At 48.0% G+C, this 19,257-nt stretch overlaps 1 protein-coding gene across 1 annotated transcript in view; it reads left to right on the plus strand.

The window, feature by feature from the left end:
• The window catches only part of CHRDL1 (chordin like 1), a 53,807-nt gene extending 48,364 nt beyond the window's left edge, over positions 1-5,443 (plus strand). The window contains exon 12 of the mRNA XM_053274256.1: positions 295-5,443. Coding sequence (XP_053130231.1) covers positions 295-425 — 131 coding nt within the window. The 3' untranslated portion in view covers positions 426-5,443. The remainder of the gene's footprint in view (positions 1-294) is intronic.
• The last annotated feature ends 13,814 nt before the right edge of the window (positions 5,444-19,257 follow it).

Raw genomic sequence — 19,257 nt, forward strand, 5'->3', positions numbered from 1 at the left:
CCGAACCAGCCAAGGGGAGTATGAGGAAGGCCGGTGGGAGGAGGGGGAACCTCCGTGGACACACAGACCCTGCCACCTCCAGGAACTCCCCTGAGGAGAGTAAAGGTTAAAAAAAAATAAAAAATTGTTTAACCAAATTAAGCCTGCAAACCCCCCAAACCTTCGAGGGGTGTTCAGTCCGGGGTCGGCACACCCCTAAAAGCCTGCCATCTGGGGAAACTCCAGCAACCTGCCTCGTCTAGTCACAGTTATGCTCTGAAATCATGCTGAGAGTGTCTGTCTGTGTTCTTCTAGGCCAGTGGAAGATATTCAGCGAGGGAGAAGCTCAGATCAGCCAGATGTGCAGGAGCAGAGTGTGCCGGACGGAGCTGGAAGATTTGGTCAAGGTTCTGTATCTCGAGAAGTCGGAAAAGGACCACTGTTGAGAGAAAGAAGCCCAAGGAAGGCACAGATCTGCAGCTGGACTGCAGGCCTCTTTTGCTTCTCTTGCCGGTGCCCTGGAAACCAAAAGTATAATGCAAGTCAATATTCATCTCATGCCCAGTGTTAACTTGCTGCTTTGTGCACCTGATCTGTGTCAGGCCTTCCAGGATCTCTTCCAAGGACCAGGAGGCTCTGTGGGACTGGTGGGGCAGGGTGTCCTTATAGGTAGAGTGTCGTTGCTTGACGGCTTTGGGAAAGATAATCTTTGGCAAGCTTGATGACCTGGAGAAAGGCTCTATCGATGCACAGCAGGCCTCTCCCTGCTGCATGGAAGGCTTGAAATTGCTTGTGCTTTTTAGGAGCTGGGAAAGTAAACACAAGGAACGCGATCCTGGAGGATTTGGAATGTAAAGCTAGGTTTGAGGGGGGAAGGCATTTGCTGCTTTGAAAGCAATATCGTAGAGGCCAATGACACATTAAGCTGGTTCACACAACCATCAAAATCAGGGGAAGAGCTGGGTTGTCCCGTTCGGTGTGATCACAAGAACTCTCACAAATTCCTCCAGCCCAGGTTGTTCAAAGCAAGGCTCCCGAGTTTTCCTACCCTGATTTTAACTGAGGAAGGAGAAGAGGAGAGCTCCTACCTTGATTCTGGCCTCATGAGAACTCACACGCCTCTTCTACTCAGCCACCTCCCCGACAAGGAACCAAAGAGAGCTGTGGCTAGAGCGGCTGCCGTCAAAGGATGCAGTCGCCTGCAAGGCAAACTCTATGGTCCTGAGACGGTGGGAGCAGCTTTGCCTCCTGCTCCTTCGTGGCCAATGGGAGGGCAGCCGCTGATGTCATGAGGCTTTTCCAGTCTGCTGGCAGTGCAAAGCATGCTGGGAAAGCACATGGGGTCTTGGAGGGCTTTCCATGGAGAGGTGGGACTTTCAGCTGCCAATTTCAGCAATGGCCCCAGCAGCAGCCTTGCGTATCCTGTTTCCTGGATTTGTGACCCAAACTCAGTTTCTCATGTGCTACTAACAAGGTAGGAGCTCTCCTGACCTCCGACCCACCCTCCAAATGGCCGTGTGAACAGACCCTACTACATGCCAACATGGTTGATCTCACCCCCGGTGCTGTTTATTAAAGAGCAAAGCATCTTCAAGAGAGGGGGCGAGCGGAGAAGTGAGAGGGATGCCGAACCCTCGTAAAAACATGGAACCCTGCAGGGAGGCGTGATTTGAAGCCGGAAACAGCTGGTGGGGAAAGCGTTAAGCACTCCCTTCGCATTCCACCACTTCACTCTAAGTTCCCTCCTGCCAAAAACTGCTTTTCTATATATATATATATATTTAAAAATCCAGCAGTGTTGGGGTACTGTTACACACGTTGGCATGTGATGTGCAATTCGCCTCTGGGAAACTCAGAGTACATAAGCAGAACAGCAGGTCTTCGCAAGAGCGGCTTTATTTTACTAGTCATTTGAGGGGAAAGTTGATTGTGAAATGGTTTTCGTTTCGGGCGCCTCCAGCATATCGGGAATGCAATGTGAAAGGCTAGCTTCACGTGGCTAGCCCAAAGCTGCATGTCTGTGGTCTTCTATAACTTGCATCTTGGCCGCTGGGCTACTTGGATGCCCTCCTACAATGCTACTTCATAAAGTAACCTAAAGTGTTTATGATTCTCTGCCGTGATTAACGAGATAATCTCATTTGTTGCTACAATCCCACCCACCGTTTTGGCTGTACCAGTTCCTGCTTGCTGCATTCATCACTAGTAATGACCTCATTGCTTCACCATTTGCACATACGTTTCTTAGCCGTTTCGCTCACCGTTGTGTGATTTGCCCTTCTAAAAGCTTGTGACAGTCGCCCGCACTTATCCAAAAGAGAAGGGAGGGAGCCAGTTCACATCCTGGCTAAGCTGATCTTCAGTCCACTGTAAGGAAGATTTGATTTCAGGAAGGACAGAGCTGACAAATTCTGCTTCTGTAAGATGCTGGTAGCAGTGATACAAGAAACATTACGGCACATTAGACGCTCACGCTCGATTATGATAGGTGTTTCCCAGATGTTGGACTACAGCTCCCATTATCCCCGGTCACACTGTGTGATGGGAGTTGTAGTCCAACAACTTATGAGGATGCAAGGTTGGCAACCCCTCAATTTTGCCATAGCAGCCTCCTTTGTTGGGTGCAACTCTAGATGCTAATGCAAACACGGCCCCAGTGGTATATTTTCAAATTAGCATCTTAGGGTTGCAAGTTTACTCTGGAGTAAGTCCCACTGAACTCAGTAAGCAAGCTTCTGTTCACATTGGCCTGCTCCACACAATCATTCAAATATGGGTTTAATGTGGATTACAAACATTAGGGTTCGAGTCCGAACCAGACACAGACCAGATCAGGCCGGTTTGGTCCGGCACCCCCTGAACTCCATCTTCCCTCCGGTTCGGTTAAGTCCAGTGGGGCGGTTATGAGCTTTTTTAAAAAAAATTAAACTTACCCCCTCTGTGGGGGGTTATCCGAGGTGGTGGGGGAGTCCCGCGGAGGTTCCCCCTCCCCCTGCCAGCTTCCCTCACTTCCAAAACTTGCCCATTTGGCCACCCTTCAGCCTGTTTGGGCCTTTCCCCCGGCGTGGCAGCCATTTTAGAGTCCACCGCGCCTGCGCAATGGGCCTCTGCATGGCCTTGCATTTGTTTAAAACAGAACCTTTAAAAAAAAACAAAAACTTGCAATCTCCTCGAACAGACCGGGGGGGGGCGGGGTTCAGTCTGGGGTCAGACTGAACAGGGGGTGGTTCCGTTTGATTTCGAACTGTCGAACCAAACTGGTTTGACATTGAATCTTTCAATGTCAAACCTATTTGCACATCCCTAACCAGCATTAGGGTCACCGTGTGAACCCACACCAAGGTATGGTAGTAGATGGCCCAAGATTAATCTGAGATTCCCACCTTGGCATGGATTCACAGAATCGTGCTTATGTCAGTAACCCACATTAAACCTAGATTTGAACAATTGTGTGAAACTGGCCACTGTATAGGGGCAGTTCACACTGCCCTTTTGCTATTATGATGTTGGATAGAGGCAGAGAGCTTGATTATCTGTCATGCCCCAGCTGTGTAGGATTGTTTCCTTGCCTACCTCGTTTAGAAGCTGGGGATGGAATCTAGGTAGGACACACTCATCCTAGCCAACTGGGGCTTGACAGACTATCAAGCTTCCTGCCTTTGACCTTGTTTTTCCTCTGACACGGACACAAAACAGGAGAACGCCCAGTTCCCCAAACAGGGTAGACTCATCTCCTGCCCGGTTGATGGCTGTGTGAACTGCCCTATTGCCTTCCAGCCCCTGCTAGCAAAATTGCAGGAGCTGCAGATCAACTCCAGGGCATATTTCATCACAAGAGATTATGCCACCACCTTGTTTCTCAAGGGCCACCACTGTTTCGCATCCATGCAGAAACTTCTCCCACCAGGAAATGAGAAGTTCTCCTGGAGGTCTCTGCCTGGCCCCAGGATGGACAGAATCAGGGTGAGGTATAGATGTGGCCATAACGTGCCAGGTAGCCTACGCTGACCCAAATCCTGCAAAATGTATAAGCCCAATACTCAGCAGCACCTATTTTGCCCTGAAGGCAACCTCCTGAGACCTGGCGACCAGCATGGTGGTTGCAACACAGCTGAATTGCAGCAGTGACCTGAATGTCAGTGCCCCTCAAATGTGGGTCCCCAGCTGTAGCTGGACTACAACTCCCATCATCCCCAGTCACAGTGGCCAATTGACCCGAGAACCAACGGTGTGTGTGGAACACTCCCTACAACTTCCTTACCCATCTTCTAACAATGCAATCATGGATCGTGCCTCTGAGAAAGCTGGAGTCATGTGACAGACTGATTGTATGGGCACCATGTGAAGGCTGTACCACATGACTCTCCATATCAGCATCCTCCCCCTTGCTGCAAGCTGTTCAACTCTAGCTCCTCCTCTGGTGGATCTGGGGAGGGATTTTTCCCCCACACCTGCAGAACCTAAAAAGGGGTGGCAAAACTCTACTCCTTAGGCCACATGACAAGCCTCTTCCACAAATGGTGGCAGATGCCATGGGGAGCCATTAAAAGGGGCCTCAGTGCGGCAGTTGCTTGGGTCCTATGTTTGGATTCCTGTTTGCTGGAGGGTGTTGCGTGATGAAGTGGTTGATGCAGGCAGGACATTTTGCTGGGAAGCAGACCATGTTTGTATTATTATTATTTTATTTTTGAAAGACAGAAAAACTGCCTTTTGTATATGTGAGAAGACCGATAGGACACACAGGTGGTGTATTTATTTATGTGTGTGAGAACAACCCTTTATGGAAAAGGAAGAACCAGGCTTTGTTCACACAATCATTTGAATCTAGACTTAATGTGGCTTACCGACTAGGGGTGTGCAAAACAATTTGAATTTGAATTGATTCAATACAAATCTGGGTGATTCAAGCAATTCTAATTTGAATCGAATCACAAAATGGCAATTCGATTCAAATTGGCATTTTAAAAAACCATTCAGGCCCCCTGATTGGTTTAAAAAGGTGCAAAAACAGGGTCAAATCTATTCAAATTTGATTCAAATTCAAATTGAATTTTCAGACTGGATTCAAATTTGATTCAAATTCAAAACAAATTTTTGGAATTCGATTCAAATTCAAAACAAATTGAAAAATTCGTTTCATGCACATCTCTGTTACTGACATAACCATGATTGTATGAACCCATGCCACGGCTGGAATCGCCCATTTGTCTCGGGCCAAAAGCCAACTTGGCATGAGTTCACACAATCACGGTTATGTCAGTAATTAAACCTAGATTTAGACAATTGTGTGAGCCAGGCCCCAGTGTAGTAAGTTTGCTTAAGATTAACCAATGTGCACAGTACCCTGGGTGGTGGGGTTTTGTTTCGTGTTGTTCACTCTTCCCAAGGCACATACTCTTAACCATTATTTATGCACTTGTTCTATCACTTTTGTAAGTTAATAAACGTGAAGTTGTTCAATCAGGCCGCCTTCTCCTGTGCTGGGCATCAGCTCCACTTCATTTCACTTGCAACGTGCTTGACCCGTTCTTAGATTGCTGCTCTTCATGCGACGTCACGCTTATACCCATTATCCAGATGAACACTGAGGCTAAGAGACAGCAGTTGCCCAGAGACAGCCCTAGAAGTCAAAGGCTGAAAGATTATCAGCAGGGTTGTAGTCAGGAATGGAGGAAGCTGCCTTTCACCAAATTAGCCCATTGGGCCACCTAGCTCAGTATTGTCTGCATGGGCATTCAGCAGCAATTCGGGGTTTCAGGCAGGAATAGGGATGTGCACAAAACTGGTTATGCTGGTTTGGTTCCGTTTTGGTTCTGGTCGAACCGGACCCGTTTTGACCACCGAACCAGTTCAAACTGGTTCGGAGTTCTACAGGTAAAGGGGCAGGGGCGCTTTTCTAAGACTAGAGGCAGAGGGAGGGGAGTAATTTAGTCCTTAGAAGTGCAAGCTGCGGCTGTGGTCATGGGGAGGGCAGCAGCAGCGGTGGCAGTTCCCCCCACTCCCGCCAGCCTCCCCCTGAGTAGCCAGGGCTGGTGGCGGCCTGGTCCGGATCTTCTCTGGCCCAGTTCAGGCCTCTGCACAAACATGGAAGCCATTTTAGTGACCTCTGCACATGTGCAGAGGCCATTTACATGCTTGCCGCTGCTCCCCTGCAATTGGTATTTAGAGGCATCCTTTGAACAGGAGAAGAGCTGGTCTTGTGCATTGGAATGGGAGACAACATGTGTCAGCACTATAAGACATTCCCCTCGGGGGATGGAGCCGCTCTGGGAAGAGCAGAAGGTTCCCAGTTCCCTCCCTGGTGGCATCTCCAAGATAGGGCTGAGAGAGAGAGAGAGAGAGAGAGAGAGAGAGAGAGAGAGAGAGAGTGTCCTGCCTGCAACCTTAGAGAAGCCGCTGCCAGTCTGTGAACACAATACTGAGCTAGATGCACCTAGGATCTGACGTAGTATAAGGCAGCTTCCTATGTTCCTATGCCTATAGCTATCAAGACTAGTAGCCATTGACCAGCCTATCCTCCGTGAATTTGCATACAAAAACATAGGCTCACGTCGTCTGTCCATCTTTCTTCTAAACTAAAATGTCCCAAACACTCTAGCCTCTTCTTGAGAAGAGGGTGATCCAGCCCCTTGATTATTTGGGTTTTCTGCCCCTGCCTCTTTTGCAGCCATAGCCCAACAACATCTGGAGGACCTCTGGTCTTCAAGAACAAGCAGACGTGTGCTTTCTTTTTTTAAATCAAAACTTACAGCTGGGAATTGTGACTGGTGGCCTCTCTTTCTAAATTATTTTTTCAACAAAACAGCAACTTTTTAAAAAACCGACATTTATTTTGACATGTTAATTTAAGAGCGAGCCGGATCATCTGCTAGGGTGCCAGGGCTGTCTTTTTCATCACTTCCTAACATTTTAATTGTGTCTCTCGCAAAGGAAGGACCAGCTCATTATAGGGCACAGTCAAGACAATGGGCTTCTGTTGAAGGGAACAGCAGCATTCTCACTGGCGGGATTCCCTTGAATGCTTCAAGAAAGACCTGGTCATTAAGGGCTGACGGCCCATGTTTCCAACCTCTTCGCTTCGGCCTACAGCTGTGCCCTTTGAGCAGCTCTGAATTGGTGCTGTTTTGTTGGAAGACCTCGGGCGGGCGGGACAAAAGGAGGCTGGGCGTTTGAAGGGAGGCCGTCCGCGTCATCTGGAGGGATGCTCGCCAGGAGGAGATGTCTGCTTTAATGAGCTGCGCGCCAAGAACTGCACGGCTGCTTCCTAACTTCTGTCCCGTTCACAGAATTGCTGAGGCTGGAAACGGTGGGAGTCCTAGAACAGCGAATGAGCCCCCGTCGGTGACACACACGGCATCATCGGATTGATGGTGGATTCCAGCCAGACAAAAGAATGGCCTTCTTCACACAATGTGCCACTCATGTATGGAATCCGCTACCCTAACATGGGAGGAAAGCTGGTCTTGTGGTAGCAAGCATGAATTGTCCCCTTGGTTAAGCAGGGTCTGGCCTGATTTGCATTTGGGAAGAGCATCTGAATGCTTGCATGCAGAAGATTCCAAATTCCCTCCCTGGCAGCATCTCCAAGAGAGGGCTGAGAGAGACTCTTGCCTGCAACCTTGGAGAAGCCACTGCCAGTCTGGGTAGACAATACTGAGCTAGACGGACCAGTGGTCTGAAATCATAGGAACATAGGAACCTGCCTTCTACTGAGTCAAAGGAGCAAGCTAGCTCCATTCACAAGGCAGCCAGTTTTATGCTTCAAGTTGCATGCAGAAGGCTCCAAGTTCCCCTCTGGTAGCATCTCCAGATAGGGCTGAGACAGACTCCTGCTTGTAACCTTGGAGAGCCGCTGCCAGACTGTGTAGACAATACTGAGCTAGATGGATCAGTGGTCTGACTCCCTATATGGCAGCTTCCTATGTTCCTATGTAATGGTGGCCACAGCTTTCAATGGCCACCTTCCTTCCTCCCTCCCTCCCCTCTCTCTCTCCCTCCATCCCTTCCTTTCCTTTCACTTTTTCTCTATTTATTTGTTTATTCCATTTATATCCTGCTTTTCCTCCAAGGAGCCCAGAGCACTGTTCATTTATCCTCACAACAACCCTGTTAAGCTGAGAGATATGTGACTGGCTCGGAGTCACCCAGTGAGTTTTATGGATGAACAGGGAGCTGAACTCCAGTCTCCTCAGTTCTAGTCCAACACTCTGACCACTACACCATGCTGCCTCTCCTCTTGCACCAGTGGAGGAGTGTACAACTTCAAAAAGCCCATCAGCTTTTGTTGAATGACAACTCCCCTCACGCCCAGCCACAGTGGCCAATCGGGATGAAGCGAGTTGTCGTCCAGTATCTGCTGGAGGGCCAGAATTGTGCAGCTCTGCAGTACCTACTTACGCGAAGTTTGGAACCTGTGTTGCAGACCAGTGTTGCATTCGCACAAGAATGTTTGCACTTGTTCAATCAGTGCAGCACAACTCACAACATTCCTCATGTTTTAAAGGGAACCCTTGCACAAGAACACCATTTTGAAAAGAGGAACATAGGAAGCAGCCTTATACTGAGTCGAACCATCGGTCCATCTAGCTCAGTATAAGGCAGCTTCCTATTATGTAAAGTATTTTTAATAATAATAATAATAATAATAAATTTATTTGATTTCTATACCACCCTTCCAAAAATGGCTCAGGGTGGTTTACACAGAGAAATAATAAATAAATAAATAGATAGATAGATAGATAGAGTCTAGCAAAATCTTCACTCTTCAATAATGTTCCTTGCAAATACTTTGCTCCTCCAAAGGAGTTGTTCTAGAGTCTCCCCAAGCAGTAAAATTGAGCCAGTTTGTGGATTGTATTCTCTGACTGCTTGGCAAAGTATACAAGCACTGGCACAATCCTGAAGCTCTGGGTTGTGATCTTGTATTCACCACCATCTGCACTACCGGAGAATTAGACTTGTTGCAAGCATGAATGGTCCCTGTTGCAAAGCAGGGTCCACCGTAGTTTGCATTTGGATGGGAGATGACGTGTGAACGCTGTAGGAATATTCCCCTTAGGGGGTGGAGCCGCTCTGGGAAGAGCATCTAGGCTCCAAGTTCCCTCCCTGGCAGCATCTCCAAGATAGGGCTGAGAGAGATTCCTGCCTGCCACCTTGGAGAAGTCGCTGCCAGTCTGTGAAGACAATACTGAGCTAGATGGACCAATGGTCTGACTCAGTATATGGCAGCTTCCTAGGTTCCTATGAGAGATCATGACTCCTCCATTTCGCTTAGCGCCGGTCCTCATAAAGTCCTTGGAGGCTCTGTGGCAGGAAGGCCTCTCTGGGATGGAAATGCAAATGTTTTGCCACTTAAGTTGTCAAACGTAAAAACAAACAAAAACACCAACCCTTGGGGCACAACGTTTATGTGCCAGGGCTAAGCTGTGCTATGGAAACAAAGGTGTCTTCCACGACATAAAAGAGGGAAAGTGCCAATCCACGAAAAGTAGAGAAGTTGCTTTCCGTTGCAGAGGCCCTCCTCGAGACTGGTTTACGATGACAGGAAAAGGGATGGATTACAAACTGAGTTGGCAGTGGGGTGAAGAAGACTCCCTGATCTTCAAGATAATCACAGGTAGGTGTTACGAAATGGCAGAAAGCTGTGTGTTACTGCGCAGGCGCGCCAGGGGAGTGAGTGAGCTGCATAGGCAAAGGCGGTTCAGTTTGATTTGTGGATTAATTTATCTCCAGCAAAAGTCACTTTCCTAAGTTTCAATGTGTTTCAGTGCTAATTACAGAAAGTGTGTCGTGGTGTGTGTTAGCAGGCCTTCCTGGAAATGGTGTAGTATTTTGGGTTCATCCATTCCTTGATCCGGGCCAGCTTTTGAATGGGGCTTTAGTTTCTTGCAGCCACCTAACAGGGAAATGACTTGACTAGCAAGCTAGAGGTTGCCAGTTTGAATCCCCACTGGTATGTTTCCCAGACTATGGGAAACACCTATATTGGGCAGCAATGTTATAGGAAGATGCTGAAAGGCATCATCTCATACTGTGCGGGAGGAGGCAATGGTCAACCCCTCCTGTATTCTTCCAAAGACAACCACAGGGCTCTGTGGGCGCCAGGAGTTGTCACCAACTTGACGGCACACTTTACATTTACTTAGTTGCTTGTATTCTAGTCCTGGAGTAGAGGTGAGGCTAACAAACACAGCCAGCAGCAAGAGCCCAGAAAAGCCGTCGGCATTTGCCTCTCTGTAAAGAAAAGTGTGCCATCCAGTCGATTTTGACTCCTGGCGCCCACAGAGCCCTGTGGTTTTCTTTTGGTAGAATACAGGAGGGGTTCAGTGTCCCCTCTAACAGGGATTCCCAGATGTTGTTGACTACAACTCCCAGAATCCCCAAGCAAAAGCCATTGCAGCTGGGGATTCTGGGAATTGTAGTCAACAACATCTGGGAATCCTTGTTAGAGGGAACACTGGAGGAGTTTACCATTGCCTCCTCCTGTGCAGTATGAGATCATGATGCCTTTCAGCATCTTCCTATATCGCTGCTGCCCAATATTGGTGTTTCCCATAGTCTGGGGAAACATACCAGTAGGCATTCAAACCAGCAACCTCTGACTTGCTAGTCAAGTCATCTTCCCCATTGTGCCATTAGGTGGCTTACTGGTAGCGAGCATGAATGGTCCCTGTTGCTAAGCAGGGTCCACCCTGGTTTATATTTGGATGGGAGACTACGCGTGATTGCTGTAAGATATTCCACCTAGTGGACGGGGTCATGGCTCAGTGGAAGAGCATCTGCATGCTTGCATGCAGAAAGTCCTGGATTCACTCTCTGGCAGCATCTTCAGTTAGGGCTGGGAGAGACCCCTGCCTGAAACCTTGAGCTTCTGCCAGTCAGTGTAGATGGATCAATAGTGTGACTCAGTAGAAGGCAGCTTCCTATGTGGGTTCAAGGATAAGTGAGTAGGAGAGCCGGTCTTGTGGTAGCAAGCATGAATTGTTCCCTTTGCTAAGCAGGGTCTGCCCTGGTTTGCATTGGGATGGGAGATTACTTGTGAGCACTTCTGTAAGATATTCCCCTTAGGGATGGGGCCGCTCTGGGAAGAACATCTACATGCTTGCATGCAGTAGGTTTCAAGTTCCCACCCCAGAAACTCCAAGATAGGGCTGAGAGAGACTCCTGCCTGCAACCTTGGAGAAGCTGCTGCCAGTTTGGGTAGTCAACACTGAGCTAGATGGACCAAAGGTCTGATTCGGTATGACAGCTTCCTATGCCTTATGTAACTGCTATGGCTAACACACAGTGCAAGTCAGGAGTCTAGGATGGGAGGCATCAGACCCTGGACAGAAACACAGTGGAACTGGATGCCAGACCAAGAACAGCATGCAGGTGGTCAAGAACAGGGGTTCTCAACCTCGGGTTCTAGATGTTGTCAGACTACAGTTCCCATCATCCCCAGCCACAATAGCCCAAGGGATAGGAGTTGTAGTCCAGCAACATCTAGAGAGGTTTGAGAACCCCTGATTAATTATCATCATAATTGTTTATTGTGGTCAATGACCAGTCATAGGAGAACATCAATACATCAGTACATCAAATCTTACAAATTCTCCAGTTTCATTAAAACAAAGCTTTAAAAATTGAACTGAATTTAGTTTTGGCTTGGCAACTTCCAAGGAAGCAATTTCTCTACAAATAAAGCAGGACAAAAAAATATATTTAACAAGAACTTGGACAGATGTAATAAAATTTGCTTGTTAATTTATTGATTGTTAGCAGCTATGCTGTTAATGAATTTGTAATTTTGAAACATTCCGGTTTCCAAAACCGCTTTTACATGGGAATGAACACATAGGCACACACAAGTACATGTACCCACTGGAGGGATTGCAGAGAATTTCCTTTTGCAAGGCCAAAAACTTAAAAGGACCCGCTGCTGGCTTTTGGGGATGGTTTAGCAGCAACATACTTCTGCAGCTGCTGATGGTTAACAGTTTAATGCTACCGATGGGGAACATTTCCTTAAACAATTTGTCTAAATGGACAGCATATGGCCGTAAGTGATGCTGACAAATATATATATTTTTTTTAAGGAAAAGGAAAGGGGGGGGGAAACCCTAGCAAACATGAGATGTGTTGGCACTGGATACATCACAATAGCTGTGTCACTAATATTAAATGGAGTCAGTATTCTGGGGTACTTAAATAGCAATTTTTCCAAGTTCTAAAATTATAACACCATTAAATGGTTTGGTGTTTTTGTTTTTGTTTTTAGAAAAAAGAAATACATGTTTTGACAAGTGCCGAAAGGTTGGAAAAATGGCTTGGGCTTTTTTGAACATAAATTAAAGGTGCCACTTAGGGTCAAACTATTTTATTATTACTATTACTAATTATTTGTTGTTTTTGTTGTTGTTATCTGACATAATGAGGAAAATTATTCAATGTAGTCCCACTAAAATTAACAGGATAAATTTGGGGAGGAGAGCTGGTCTTGTGGTAACAAGCATGAGTGGTCCATTTTCCTAATCAGGGTCTGCCTTGGTTTGCATTTTCTGGGAGACCACATGTGAGCACTGTAAGATCTTCCCCTTAGAGGACGTGACTGTAGCTCAGTGGAAGAGCTTCTGCATGCAAGCAGAAGGTCCCAGGTTCAATCGCTGGTAGCATCTCAGGTAGGACTGGGAGAGACCCCTGCCCGAAACCTTGAGCTAGATGGACCAATGGTCTCACTTGGTATGAGGCAGCTTCCTATGTCCTTTTAATCTCAATGGGACTAAACTGTCCTCATCGTGTTAGACACTGAAGCTATTCTCACGACCAGGAGAAATCGGGCGAAGGGAGCCTAGCCTGGTCGTCTGCTGCCACGGAAGCCGTGTGGCTCCTGGCAGCAAACTACCGAAAGTACCCCTCCCCTTAAACAAGGTTAGTGGAGCATGCGCTTCACTAACCCCGTTTGGTGGATTGTGTGCTGCTGTGGCGCAGCTCCGTGCCATGGCAACACATGAGAAGACCCCCACTGGGAGGCGAAACCAAGCCTCCCCACCCCAGGGGTCTCTCCAGAATGCCCCCTGCGCTCACGTGGGGCATCCTGGAACTTCCGGGGGTCGGCTGGCCCCCGATCCCCACCACCCCTGTGGGCTCCGTGACAGAGCTGGCAATGATGTGGGTGGCTGATCCGGCCGCCCAGGGATGGCTCCCTGCCCATGTGAGGGGAGCACGGGCGAAGCCCACTTTCCCTGCACGAACCCTAACAGCACATCACACCAGTTGTGTGAAGCGCCTCATTATGATTGATCAACCGCTTTTTAACCAAAAGTTCACAAAGCCGTTGGCAGAGCAAAAAGCACAAGGCAAATTATTTATTCGATTCGGTTCGAATATTCAATTCGAATATTTGATTTGACTCGAATTGTTCTCTGTCCTAACCTAAAACTATGCGTTATGTTAAGTGTGTGGTCTGACTTTAGGTTTCTACTGAAAACTGCATCCCTGAAGTAGCGATTATCCTCAGGAGAAACCTTCCAACTGTTTTGCCTGTTGACTCACCACCACTGCATTAAAAGGCCTTTTACTATATTTATTCTTCTTCCTCCTTTTGGAAGGGGAGAGGAAGACCATAAGAGGTGGGACATTGTTAACTAGGCATTTCCTGTTCTTCCGGCCAACCCTCTGCCCTCGTAAAAGGCTCTCCGGGTCTCTAGACACAGAGCTCTCGCTGGTGGCACTCTGAAAGACAGACATGGGCAGACAGACCACCTATATAATCCTTCCTAGGTTGCCTTTAAAGGCCCATAAAAATGTAAGGAGGAAAAGGTCTCATTAGTTAGAGGCAGCGGGCTGATCGTCTTGCAGGCCACACTCAGTTACAGCTGCCTGGTGTATGAATGCCCCTCTACACCCCACGCGGCGCCTTTCTGCCACAGGTTTAATTGGCCAAGAAGAAGCATAGGAACATAGGAAGCTGCCATATACCGAGTCAGACCATTGGTCCATCTAGCTCAGTATTGTCTTCACAGACTGGCAGTGGCTTCTCCAAGCTTGCAGGCAGGAATCTCTCTCAGCCCTGTCTTGGAGATGCTGCCAGGGAGGGAACTTGGAACCTTCTGCTCTTCCCAGAGTGGCTTCATCCCCTGAGGGGAATATCTTACAGTGCTCACACATCAAGTCTCCCATTCATATGCAACCAGGGCAGACCCTGCTACAAGTCTATTTAAGCATGGTGATTATTCTCGAATTTCACGTAAGCCTGGAGGTGTCCGAGCATGTCCGTGTGGATCTTAGGATGCTGTTGGTAGAATCCAGTGGCACATTAGGACAAGGCAGTGGAGTAGAATCAGGAATATTAATGGTTTAATGAAAAAGACAGTATGTACAGAGAGGCCAAGTCACCTTAAGTGGCGCAGCGGGGAAATGCTTGCCTAAAGAGCAAGAGGTTGCCGGTTTGAATCCCCGCTGGTATGTTCCCCAGACTATGGGAAACACCTATATTGGGCAGCAGTAATATAGGAAGATGCTGAAAGGCATCATCATCTCATACTGTGGGGGAGATGGCAATGGTAAACCCCTCCTGTATTCTACCAAAAGAAAACGACAGGGTTCTGTGGGCACCAGGAGTCGACACCGACACAACTTTACCACAAGACCAGCTCTCCTCCCCACTGACTTCCAAGTATCTCCACAGTCTTATCTCCACCACTGGGCAGAGTCTCCCCTGTGGGACCTGGCCCTCAGCATGGCCTACACTTCAGGGAGTAGGTGGACCAGGACAGAAATGACAAGGATAAACTTCACAGCATTTGGAAGTGCAGCGGCTACGGTGCCTCTGCTGGGTCAGCAGCCCCCAAGGCTAGAACCAAGATCCCTCTACTCTGGGGGTGGATGTCAGGGGTGGAGCCACCATTGGCCGAATTTGGGAGGGAGACCACGCCGCTCGCATCTAGTCCAGCATCCTGTCTCACACAGTGGCCCACCAAATGTCGCTGGAAGCCACAGGCAGGCGTTGAGGGCGTGCCCTCTCTCCTCCTGTTACTCCCCTGCAGCTGGTACTCAGAGGCATCCTGCCCCTGAGGCTGGAGGTGGCCTACAGCCACCAGACTCATAGTAGCCATTGATAGATCTCTCCTCCATGAATTTGTCTCAGCCCCTTTTAAAGCCATCCAAGCTAGTGGCCATCACCACATCTGGTGGTGGGAAATTCCATAGTATTTCCTTTTGTTGGTCCAGAATTTCCCAGGCTTCAGTTTCACGATTAGAAAGTATCATGAAACTTCCTTATATATATATAAGGCAGCTTCCTTATAAAGTTCCTGTGAAGCTATAAATGGCCTCCTCTTTAGGCTGGGACTTCCTGGCATCTCCAAGATCGGGCTGAGAGAGATTCCTGCCTGCAACCTTGGAGAAGCCGCTGCCAGTCTGTGAAGACAATACTCAGCTTGATAGACCAATGGTCTGACTCAGTATATGGCAGCTTCCTATGTTCCTATATTCCATTTCTTTGAGGAGAGGAGAGCTGGTGTTGTGGTAGCAAGCATGACTTGTCCCCTTAGCTAAGCAGGATCCACCCTGGTTGCATTTGAATGGGAGACCACATGTGAGCACTGTCAGATATTCCCCTCAGGGGATGGAGCTGCTCTGGGAACAGCAGAAGATTCCAAGTTCCCTCCCTGGCAGCCCTGCCAAGAGAGGGCTGGGAGAGAGATTCCTGCCTTCAACCTTGGAGATGCCGCTACCAGTCTGTGAAGACAATACTGAGCTAGATAGACCAATGGTCTGACTCAGTATATGGCAGCTTCCTATGTTCCTATGTTCATCTGGGCAATAATGGTTTCTTCATTCCAGCTTCTACTATATAAAAACCACTTGGGGAACTTTTGTTGAAAAGCTATATATATAAAATTCATATCCACAACATGTGCTCTGTTTCTGGGCTCTGGGCTGCCCTTAGCTCAGCCTTGACACACGCTGGCCCTGAGAGCCCATGTTTACATTTCAGGACTCTTCCCTCATGACATTTCACACAGACATCCGAAGGTAGGCCAGCAGTTATTCCGTCTTTGAAGATGGAACGCACAACCAGGGCATTATGCTACATTCAAGGCCTCCAGCCTCCACTTCGAAGTGAAGCAACGTCTTCAAGAATTTAGCAACATTTCAGATGTTATAATTTGGCAAGATAGCTGAAGACTCTGCCTGGATATGTATTTGGGTTTTAGCGTTTGAAACTGGATATGAAAATTCAACATCTGACCGCTCTGGCCAGAAGAATGTCTTGGAGCAGCCCGGAGTGTCTGCAAACCCAAGAAACGGGAGCCAACCGAAAGCTCCAGGCAGACGCGAGCTTGAATAATACGGAACCCTTGCCGTGTTTGTGCTTTGGGGTGCATTTCGCCGCGAAGCCCTCCTTATTCTTCCAGCAGAAGGCTGAGGAGGGTAAATGTGAGGACAAGTGCATACATGTCTTCAAAAATAGGAAAAGGCACAGAGAATGTAAACAAAGGAGGACAAAAATAGCCAAGCCTGGGCAGATCAAATTGCTGTATTCCAAAACAGTCAGAAGAGTAAAACTTTCCATTACCTTTTGACATATATAGATGTGTGTGTGCGTGCGTGCATGCATGCACGTCTATGCAGAAGGCCCCAGGTTCACTCTGTACCAGCATCAGACACCTGCCTCAGACCTTGGAGAGCTGCTGCCAGTTAGAGTGGGCAATACTGAGAGAGATGGAACAAGGTCTGACTCAGTAGATGGCAGTTTTCTGGGGGATGGTGCTATAGCTCAGTGGCAGAGCATCTAAGATAGGGTTGCCATTTCCCCAGAATTTAGAGGAGCCCCCGGATTTTGGCTCCTCCCCTCAGCTGCTAAATTCCACCTGGATTTACATGGATTTCAAATGTGCTGCCCGGATTCTACTCTGGATCTGATCACATGGGAGAGCATTGACGGAGGGAAGAAGCATACAAATCTGTCAAATAAATAAATAAATGAATAAATGAATGAATAAATAAATAAAATGCAAATTAATTGCAGCATCTTTTGCATAATGTGCAAAATAGGCCACCCGAATTTGGGAAGCTTGAATATGGCAACCCTAATCTAAGAGGCCCAGATGTTAGACTACAACTCCCATCATCCTCAGCCACAATGGCTGAAGATGATGGGAGTTGCAATCCAACAGCATCTCAAGAGCCACATTTGAGAACCCCTGTGCTATACCGATCCAGCTCATCCATGAAAAGCCAGCGTGGTGTAGTGGTTAGAGTGCTGGACTAGGACCGGAGAGACCCGAGTTCAAATCCCCATTCAGCCATGAGACTTGCTGGGTGACTCTGGGCCAGTCACTTCTCTCTCAGCCTAACCTACTTCACAGGGTTGTTGTGAGGAAAAACTTAAGTATGTAGTACACCACTCTGGGCTCCTGGGAGGAAAATAAGAAGAAGAAGAAGAAGAGGAAGAAGAAGAAGCAGAAGCAGCCAGGGCTGGCCTCATAATGAGGCCACTGCTGTGCTGCTCACTTGAAGGCTGAAGGTATGTGTAATATTTTAAGTAAAGTGGGGGTGGTTTGAAAGCATCTACACAGCACTCAGTACATATGCCTCCGAGGAAAGCTCTGAAAAACCAGTTGCCTATTTGCTTTTCCCCTCATGCCTCTTTGAAGGAGAAGATGGGGAGGCAGAGGCCCATCTTCACTTTCCCCCCAAGGTCCCACTCCATCCTTGCTCTGCCCCTGCATGCTTGCATTCACGGCTTCCTTGAGCGACTTCCTCAGTCACTTCCTGTTTTCTTACCAGGGCACGCCCTACTGTTAGGCAGGGTGTGGCAGCCCACCTCAGGTGGCAAATACTGAGGTCCTGTGATTAAATGATAGGATGCATTCCGTTATTCAGGTTTCCTTCCTACTAAGAGGCAGGATTTTCAGTTTCTGCCTCAAGCGCTAAAATGTTTGGGGCCATCTCTCTTCATTGCTGCTTTTTCTGTGGATGCTGCCCCTGAATGCATTCTTTAATATTGTACTCAGTTTACCATGTTAAAAACTGGGAATCAGAAGAAACTCAGGACAGGGCATGGCATTAAGGCAGGGCAGAGCCTTGAGGGAGCAGCTGAAGGCAACAATGGGGATGGAAAATGGCCTCTACTTGAAGCACTCCCAAAAGTTTTAAGGCAGAACCTCATCCCAGCATTCAGAATTGGGTTGAAAGTCCCGTTTCAGAAGGGCTTTGGAATGGGGGAGACGACAGAAGCTCAAATGCCCTCTAACACAAAGAACAAGTTGTAGGGTTCTTTGGAAGCCGGCCAGAACATTCTAGAACAAACGGCATAACGGTTGGTCAGGGCTACAGTCCCCTTAAGCCGGCAGCTTGCTGTCTCTCCTCTTTGGGCTGAGCCTAGACATTCGGGGAAGGCCCAGATCTGCTCAGCCATGAAGCTCGTGGAGGGCACTGGGGTGAGTTGCAATCTTTCTACCTTGCAGGGTTGTTGTGGCGCTTCAGGTGCCATTCTGAAGGTCGGACTTGATGTCTGGTGGGATTTGGGATCTGGAAGCCTGAGTTGCCACTTAACATTAAACAAAAAAAGGACAGCTAGAAGAGGGTTGCAATTTGTGGGATGGGGCAAAACTGCCCACCTAATTCTCCCCCCACCTGCTCTTCCTCCCTCTCACCCCCAGCCTCTGGCTGCTTTCCCCCCCACCCGCCCCCCAGTCATGGCAACTGCGTATCTGAGGACTTTGGCTGCAAAGAAGCAGCTGCAAAGGTGCTTCAAAGGTGATGATCTTCTTTGGAGGCCTTCAGGAGAGCCTTAAAGACCCATCTTTTTAGCCTGGCTTTTAATGCTAACAAGTTTTCACTTTAATTTTAATTGGCTTTAAATGTTTTGTGATTGCTTTATTATGTGCTCTTGATTGTAATGCAAACCAGCATGAGCCACTTTAGGAAGGACAGTATATAAAACTGAATGAAATGAATTAATTAATTGCTAATTAATTCAACGGGATTAAATGATTCTCCCTTCCAAATTGCACTCTTCCGTGCTACTTTTTAGATGCTTAGTGGACATTTGTGTTTAGAGACTCAGTCGAGTTGTCCTAGAAACAGCTGTGGGGGTTTTGGTAAAGGTAAAGTGTGCCGTCAAGTCGATTTCGACTCCTGGCGCCCACAGAGCCCTGGTAGAATACAGGAGGGGTTGACCATTGCCTCCTCCCACGCAGTATGAGATGATGCCTTTCAGCATCTTCCTCTATCGCTGCTGCCCAATATAGTAGCAGTGGGGATTCAAACCAGCAACCTTCTGCTTGT

The sequence above is a fragment of the Hemicordylus capensis genome, chromosome 11, assembly GCF_027244095.1.
Source record: "Hemicordylus capensis ecotype Gifberg chromosome 11, rHemCap1.1.pri, whole genome shotgun sequence".
NCBI lineage: Eukaryota > Metazoa > Chordata > Lepidosauria > Squamata > Cordylidae > Hemicordylus > Hemicordylus capensis.